Below are 9,302 nucleotides of genomic sequence, written 5' to 3'. Positions count from 1 at the left end.
AAAAAACTCTAAGGCATATATAGTAAAAAACCGTTAGTTTAAAAGATATTTAAATTTAATTAAGTTTTCATGGTACTTACCTTTATACTTACCTATACTTACCTCTTAAATCAGCCATATTTTGAATTAATCATTTTTTAGCAGTTTACTTAATTCTAAGAAATTAATGAATGTACAGAGTTGGTTATTAATTATTATTGTCTTATTTTCTCATTGATTTTTTTATAATATTAAGAAATATTTAAAAATTTGTATGATTTCAAGTAAAGAATACTTTATGTTGTTAATTTTTTTCGCTAATGTTGAGAACTTATGGAAATTAATTTTGTTTTTTTATATTGAACTATTTTATTATATCAATAGATGTAAAACGTTATTCTCCATAAAAAGATAATAAGCATTTATAACAATAGATTAATTTAAGAAATATTTAAATATTTTTAAATCTAATGAAAAGATATTGGAACAAGGTATTGTATGAAAATGTATAAATTTGGGAGATAATTGAATATAATTAAATATTTCTTATATTATAATTTTTTGGGTATAAGTATTTTTTTTTTACATATAAGAAAGAATATATTGTATTCTATATATAACATATATATTACATCTACTATTACATCAAAATATATATATAATTATATTTAAAAAAAAAATGATTTGAACGTCATATCATCTTTATGTATTCATTTATAAAACCATGAATTAAATGAAAATTTCCCCTCTGAAATCATTTAACTTTTATTTCTAATATTTTTACTAAGGAAAATTAAAATGATACCAAGTGAGACATTAATTTATATTTCTAAATTGATTATAGATATTAAATATGATATTTTAATAATATTTCACTCATACATATTAATTGACTTTTGTGAATTATTTGTATAAACAATTAAATTAATAATGATTTGTGTTTACATGTGAAGAAAAAAATTTCGTAAAATAAGACATATTTTAAATTAAAATCGATAATGAGCTAATCAGTAAATTCACTGCATCTTCTTTGATGTAGTGATGGATAGAAATCACTTACGAATTGTTGTTGATTGCAGAAATTCTGTGGAAAAATCCGAAGGAAATGCCGATACATGGTGTAGCATAGGCGTTCTATATCAACAGCAGAATCAACCTATGGATGCTCTGCAAGCGTATATATGCGCTGTACAATTAGACAAATCACACTCAGCTGCGTGGACTAATCTGGGCATTTTGTACGAAAGTGTTAGTCAGCCAAAAGACGCTCTAGCTTGTTACGTCAACGCATCCAGGTAAAGTAAAACGTTGACTCAGTGCACACATATCTCACTGTTATATTAACAATGTTGTTTTTTTGGAAGTTAATATTGTACATACAACGAGATAGAATGAGATATAAGGGAAGATATAAGGGATATAAGATTTTTTTTTTTCGTTATTTATGATTGTAAAATTGCCTTCCATAGTAATATTTAAATTTAAATTTGATTAACAAATTTTTTAAGATACCGCAAATCATTTAAATTTATTATTATTATTATTATTAATTTTAGAAATTGGTGTTTCAATAATTTAATTTTTTTCAGCAAGTAATATTTCTTATTGCTTGAAGAAATAAGTAAGAATAAGTTTTGACAAAGAAATTTGGACTATGGATTTGGAATATATTAAAGAAAATTATGATTTTAAAAGAATTTTAATTTATATTGTCAATATGTTAATTTTAAATATTTAATTTGAAATATTAATAATATAAGATAAATATTTATAATATAAGATTAGAGAAAAAATATACTATAATATAAATAAAAATATATATTTATGTTTATTATTTATATAAATGTTTAAAAAGAGAAATAAAAAATTCAAAATTCTTATGACGTATTAAAAATTAATTTATTAATTTTATAAAAAATATATTTTACATATTAAATTTAAAAAATTAAAAACGACTTTTTTCATTAGGAAATAATTATACAATTTTTATTTTTTATTTTTTCATTCTTCTTTAATACATAATTATATATACATAATTGGTATAAATTTTTATAATAAGAATTAATTTTTAAAATTTGGAGCATTTCGTACAAATCGTTTAATTTTTATCCTTTTCAATTCCTTTCAAATTCTTTTTCTATTTTATGAATCTTCACTGTCTGTAACAAAAAATAGTTATAATTATATAAATTATATAAATTAATTCTGTACAATTAAAAAATTTATCACGTAGAATAAGAAATTATTATTGTTATTTCGATTTCAAGCGTTTCATTATTGAGTTTTTATTTTTTTTAACTCTCTTACTATTTTTTCCATTTATATGCTTTGTCGAAAAATATTATATAATGCACTTATTAGTACATATTAATATATAAATGTGTATTCCATTAAATTAATGATAGTAATTTCGTTGATTTATATATTAGAATTATCTAATCAAATATACAGGGTATCTCATACAATTAATCTATCTTCCAATTTAATCGCAGAACAAAGTATAAAAACATTGTATAAAAATGTTTGTTAAAATTATTTCTCCACGATATTATCTGTGCGATACCCTATATATGTATATATTTTTTTTATTTTATATTGTAGTCTTAAGAACAGATTTAAAAAAAAATCATTTTAATATCTTCTTTTATTCTTATAAAAAAATTTTTAAGAAACTCTTCAAAATAATCTCCCTTAACTCCTAATATGATTGACTATGGATAACTATAATTAAGTTATATTTGACCCATATTTTCAAGATTTTTTCAAGATACATTTATTAATTTATTAAATTAAATTATTAGATTATATAAATAATAGATAAAAATTTATTTAATATATTTTACTGTCAAATCATAGTATATAATTAACTTTTTTCAAATTTATTTCTCATCATTATTATTTCTGTAAATTTATTATATTATTTCTGTAAAATTACAAAAGCTATAAATGTAATGATTATAAAAAATGAAAAATACATTATAATAAAAATTGTATCGTTATAAGATTATGAAAAAGATGATGTTAAATATATTATATATAGTATATAACAATTATAGACAGTATTATATTATAGACAGTATAAAACAATTAAAAATATATCAAGTGATGATAAGTGTAAAATTGAATTTTATTATTTCAATTCATTATATCTTTTATACTATGATTTTGACTGATATTATGTATGTATTCTTTTTTTTTTCATTCAAAATTCGAATTTTAAATAATCCATTTATATTGTTTATACAAGAGAGTGCATTATATCATTTGATGCGCTTATCTATATATCATTATTAACTTGATAAATATATATTATATTATAATACATACATCGATTAAATCAATCCATATGAATTAAATTCTTCAACTTTTCTATACAAATACTCTTTCTTCACTATCAGTTTTTTCCACTTTGTTTCTTTATTAAACGATTACTGTATTACTAATGTACATTTCTTTAATTCAAATAAAACATATTCTTCCATTTATTACTATCGATCCATACCATCGTAAGAATTTTTAATTTGGAGTAAAAATTCCTTCATATTCAAAACGAACTTCTATATTTTCTTTATATGCATTTTGTATTCATGTATTCATTGTATACCTCTTGCACAGTTTTATGCTGCATAGTGAATCGCCCTGCTGAGTGGCATATTGCGCACATTACGAGAAAAATGAGTAAGTCGAGGACAGGTCAGCGTTCAAAAAAGAAAAAGAAAAAAAAGAAAAAAAGAAAAGGAAAAAAAGGAGAGAAAATAAAAAAAGAAAAATGAAAAAGCAAAAAAAAAAAAAAAAAAATGAAAGCTCACCTGTCCATGAAAGTTGAAACATCATGTAGTAAAATAATTTCTTTCTTTTATAGGGGTAATAACAACACACCAAATTGCACGGGTTCACTGGTGGGCCTGGGTGGTGCTAAATCAGGTGGTAATACCCCGATGAACCCATCGCTACAACAGCGGATCAACTTCCTCCAAAGTCATCTGAGCCAAGCACCAATGCCTTCCGTCGCCACTAAGTAATTTGATTTTTTATTGGATATTCTATATTTTTCGCTGAATAATTTTCCTTTAGATTGAAAGAAAAGATTATCAATAGAAATATACATATGCATTGATTTTATCAATATACATAATGTTTTTATTTTTGTGAAGGAGGCGGCAACTGCCGTCTATAGAAGAGGCTTGGAACTTACCCATTAGCGCTGAGATGTCTAGCAGGCAGCAACAGCAGCAACAAACACCCACTGGTCCGGGTTATAAATATGGTTCCACTCCTTCTGGACCACCACCTCCTTATCCTCAAGGACAAGGACAGAATCTTAATACAAAAAGATTTAAGGTAAAGATTTTTCATTAAAAATAATTGAGAAAAAGTGATATAAATGTCAACAAATTTTTATTTGAAAAATTGTAATTAAAATGAATTCGAATATTCAATTAATAAAATATAAATTTATAAAAAAAACATATATTATATATATATATATATCATTAAGATATATTCAGAAAATATAAATAATCATACCATTGTAGTTTCTTTTTATGATGATTCCGACAATTTAATCTGTTGCCGAGATATAGATTCAAAATGTTTATAGAACAGAATTACATACATAGAGATTAATGGTGCGACCTAAAGACCTACATTTTCTTCCTGGAACTGTGTACTGTATATCCCAAGAATCGCGTCTGTCACTTACCTGGAATTTAGGATAGGTTAGTGAGATTAAGTGTAAAGGAAAGATTCGAATAAGCAACAAGAACGAAAATAATAAATAATGAAAAATTAATCTTTTCTTTATGATATCTTGAAAACTGGAAGTAATGTCGGAATAAATAAAAAAGTATTTTAAAAAAAAGATTCTATATTTCTAATAGTCTTTTATCCATTGACCAAAAATTATTATCTTCAAACTTATACTTATAATAGTTTAAAGTTTTTTGAATTTTAATATACTTTATTTGTCTTATATTACATATAAGAATAAAATTATATCACTTTTTCACTGCAATTAATTACTTCTTATTGATTTTAATTATTTAAATAAATTATATTTATATAAATTTATATAAATTATTTTTAGCCGGGAGAAGAACCAATTTCTCCAGGTTCACAACAGAGACCACCACCATTTTATCTCACGTCTCAACAACTGCAAATGTTACAATTTCTTCAACAAAATCATGGAAGTTTAACGCAACAACAGCAAGGTTTGCTTGCACAATTACAACAACAATACAGATGTATGCAACAACATCAACAACAAATTAGATTACAACAACAACAAGCTGCTCAAAGAGGTTTAAGGCCAGGACAACCTGGTTATCCTACAGGTTACAATCATACACAACTAGGACAACCTGGCGTGATCAAGAATTACGGGATACCTCAGCAACCGGTATCGTACTTTTCATTTTAAAATCTTTCTCATTTTTTTATTTTCCTAAAGTAATAATTATATTATATTTTAAATAATTATTTTTTGTAATAGTTGCAGCAAGGTGGAACTGTTGCATTACAAACAGGGTTCTCAGATTCTAATGTCGGTTATAACACGGCAGCAACTGGGAACAGTCAAACACCAGGAATGCCTTACAAATCTGCCTCTGATTCAAACTATCCTCAAAGGCAATTGACATCCGGCCAATATAACCAATACCAGCCTAATCAATACACTGCCCAGGGTTACACACAAATATCGTCCACGACGAGTAATTATCCCGAAGGTTCCGCGGGAAATAAAGACCTGGGAGTAACAGATCAAGAATTACAAGCTTTGTTATCACAAAAAGATATTGCGACATCTTTGGCGGAGGATTTATTAAAACATTTTGGTTCGGAAGATTTAGATGTAAAAGAAGAAGCACCGAGCATCATGAACAATGGCACGTTAAGTTCAGGTCCGTTCTCACCATCGAATCTCGAAGAGAGTACAGAGAAAATCAAAGAGGTAAAACTAGAGAAGGTTGAGGATAGTCAACCTTCGTCTACGTCGAAACTCGAAGCATACGAAAAAAGCAATACAAAGACATCGACTCCAGTAGTTGAAACGGTGAAATGTGAAGCGACCTCGAGTACAAATAAAATCGAATCAGTTACTCGGATTGAACCGGTGCTTAAATTGGAAAGCTTGTGTGAATCACAACCTGAACAAGAACTTAGTATAGATATGGATTCTAAGGGTATTATAGAAGCATGTAAAGGTCAGGGATTAAAAGGTGTACCAAATTGCTCCATACTGAGTGATCGTTCACCTCCACCTGCCCCACCTGATCCTCCAAATCAGAGACTAACCAAGGAACAACTTTTACCCCCAACTCCTAGCGTTTATTTAGAAAATAAAAAAGACGCATTCAGTCCACAACTCCAAGAGTTTTGTTTAAAACATCCGATAGCTGTGATTCGCGGTTTGGCGGCCGCTTTAAAATTAGATCTTGGATTGTTCTCAACGAAAACTTTGGTAGAAGCAAATCCAGATCATGGTATCGAGGTGAGAACACAAATGCAACAGACCAGCGATGAGAATTGGGATCCTGTCATGGGCAGAAAAGTTTGGGGTTGTATCAGTCATAGAAGTCACACAACTATTGCGAAATATGCGCAATATCAGGCGTCAAGTTTTCAAGAAAGCTTGAAAGAAGAAAGGGAGAAAGCTCAAGGTATACATACCTCGAATTTATCCGATTCAGATTCGAAAGATAGTACTGGTGCTGTTAGAAGAAAGAAAAACGCTTTTGGATTGGCGGGTCGACCGGGTTCGAAGATGTTGCGATTTGGGACCAATGTAGATTTATCAGATGAAAGAAAATGGAAACCGCAGCTTCAGGAGTTAATGAAACTACCGGCATTCGCTAGAGTCGTTTCGGCGGGAAACATGCTCAGTCATGTTGGCCATGTTATTTTAGGAATGAATACTGTTCAGTTGTACATGAAGGTATGTAATATTTATTTATTATTATTTAATAGATCATTGCATTTTTTTACTATTTTGAAAAATAGATTCAAAGCAGAAATATTTCTATAAAAATTTCAATAAAAATTTCAATATTTACAATATTTAAAAAAATTTATAATTTTTGTAACAAACTTTGTGAAATTTCATAATTAGTTTTTTAAACATTAATCTTTAAGGATTATTTTTATTTGTTTTTATAGGTACCTGGTAGTAGAACACCCGGTCACCAGGAAAATAATAATTTTTGTTCTATTAATATCAATATTGGACCAGGAGATTGCGAATGGTTTGCAGTACCTGATGCATATTGGGGAATAATTTGCTCACTTTGTGAGCGAAATAATATCAATTACCTTCATGGTAGCTGGTGGCCTTCTTTAGAAGACCTGTATGAGGAAAATATTCCTGTATATAGGTTTTTACAAAGACCAGGTGATCTTGTTTGGGTTAATGCGGGTAAATAAATTGTTAATAATTATAAATTATTCAATATTAATTAAATATATTGTATAATAATTCGCAATTTAAAGAAACAAAAAAAAATTATTTTTTAATAATTTTTAACATATATTTTTATTTAAAAGTTTTATTTAAATTATTAAAATTAATAAATAAAAATATTTGATTACAAACTATCAAAATAAAATTTATTTCACTATTTTTTAGGTTGTGTACATTGGGTTCAAGCTGTTGGATGGTGTAATAATATTGCATGGAATGTAGGTCCTTTGACTGCTCGACAATATCAACTGGCAATCGAACGTTATGAATGGAATAAACTACAATCATTTAAATCTATAGTACCAATGGTACATTTATCCTGGAATTTAGCCAGAAATATCAAAGTATCAGATCCCAGATTATTTGAATTAATTAAAAATTGCCTATTAAGGACAATGAGACAGTGTTGTTTAATATTAGAATTTGTGAAAAGTAAAGGTGTAGAAGTTCGGTTTCATGGACGAGGAAAAAACGAAGCATCGCATTATTGCGGCCAATGCGAGGTAAAATATTTTTAAATAAAACTCTTAATTGTTTTGTAATAATGTAATAATATTAGATTTTTAATTTATATAAAAAATAATTACATATTTTGATAAAAGATAAATTGTCAAATACATATTAAAAGATAAATTGTAAATTTACATTTTTTTTCAGATTGAAGTATTTAATATCTTGTTCATAAGGGAACAAGAAAAACGACACGTAGTGCACTGCATGGATTGTGCACGAAAACAATCCCCATCCTTAGAAGGATTTGTTTGCTTAGAAGAATATAGAATGCGTGATTTAATGGAGGTTTACGACGGATTTACTTTACATACCTCTCTAACAACTCCTTCATCAGCTCAGTCTAGCCAATCCTCCTGAGAATACATGCAACACAGATATTTAGACTTCTTAGGCACTTTACAGTGACTTTGATAGTATAATATCTGTGTTTAAAAAAAATCTTTATGATAAGGATTGTTTAAGTACCTGAGAGCTATCATGAAGAAAATGAAAACAGATCGAAAAATTTTATATGTTAGACTGTATAGTCAAACATCTGTTTCCATATTAATTTTAAGGTACGCACAATATATGTTATATATGAAAGAATTGAAAATTTTTAATATTCTGACAATTAGTTAGTACTATTTACACAAACTGAAAACTATATTCGATCAATTTTATATTGGATTAATACAAAATCTCCAAAACATTGTTCTAGCTCTCGGGCATAGAAAATTGAAGCTAAGTTAAACGAGAGAAGACTGTGCTTTACTTGTAAATTACTTGATATCATGATTTGCTAAAACTTTGCAATAAGATATAATGGATAATTATCAAACTTGGTCACGTTTCTTATCAGTTTTATATCATGGCTAGAGTCTGAAAAGCATTTAATATTCATTTTTGTCATGAAAGAAAGAAAATATATATATATATATATTTTTTTTTTTTTTTTTTTTTTTTTTTTTTTTTTTTTGTTATTTTCTTCATAAATCGCATATTTCGAAATTTTTACGATTAATAAATTGCCAAAGAAAGCAGAAAAAAATTTCATATACACGAAAACATCATAGAAATGTTCACTGCCAATCGTGAATATAATAAAAGATTACATTTAGTCCAAAGTGATGAGGGATAAATTGTCGTTAATTATTGTTATGAATTAAGATACGATTGTAAAGTATTGCAAAGCTGCTCAAAACATACTTTTATGTACATTTTTGTATACAAACGGATTGAAACGATTACTACTTTTGAAATTCACGGAGATATTACACTGTTTCGAATGTCTTACTGCCAATGACAATTCAATCTTAATATAGTAATATAATAATTGTGTTTTCACATTTAAGGTAATGTGATCAATACG

At 27.0% G+C, this 9,302-nt stretch overlaps 1 protein-coding gene across 1 annotated transcript; it reads left to right on the top strand.

Moving 5' to 3' along the window:
* The first annotated feature begins 1,011 nt into the window (after nt 1-1,011).
* Nucleotides 1,012-8,847, top strand: LOC102674163 (histone demethylase UTY-like). The gene is made up of 8 exons (XM_006612435.2): nt 1,012-1,274; nt 3,842-3,997; nt 4,134-4,320; nt 5,066-5,380; nt 5,474-6,916; nt 7,138-7,393; nt 7,604-7,941; nt 8,096-8,847. Exons 1-8 carry the CDS (start codon nt 1,021-1,023, stop codon nt 8,306-8,308), a joined length of 3,162 nt encoding a protein of 1,053 aa, XP_006612498.1. The 5' UTR covers nt 1,012-1,020; the 3' UTR covers nt 8,309-8,847.
* The last annotated feature ends 455 nt before the right edge of the window (nt 8,848-9,302 follow it).

This window comes from Apis dorsata, unplaced genomic scaffold, assembly GCF_000469605.1.
Source record: "Apis dorsata unplaced genomic scaffold, Apis dorsata 1.3 scaffold_112, whole genome shotgun sequence".
Lineage (NCBI taxonomy): Eukaryota > Metazoa > Arthropoda > Insecta > Hymenoptera > Apidae > Apis > Apis dorsata.
The sequence above is the reverse complement of the archived record's forward strand: the minus strand, read 5'-3'. Positions and strand labels throughout refer to the sequence as shown.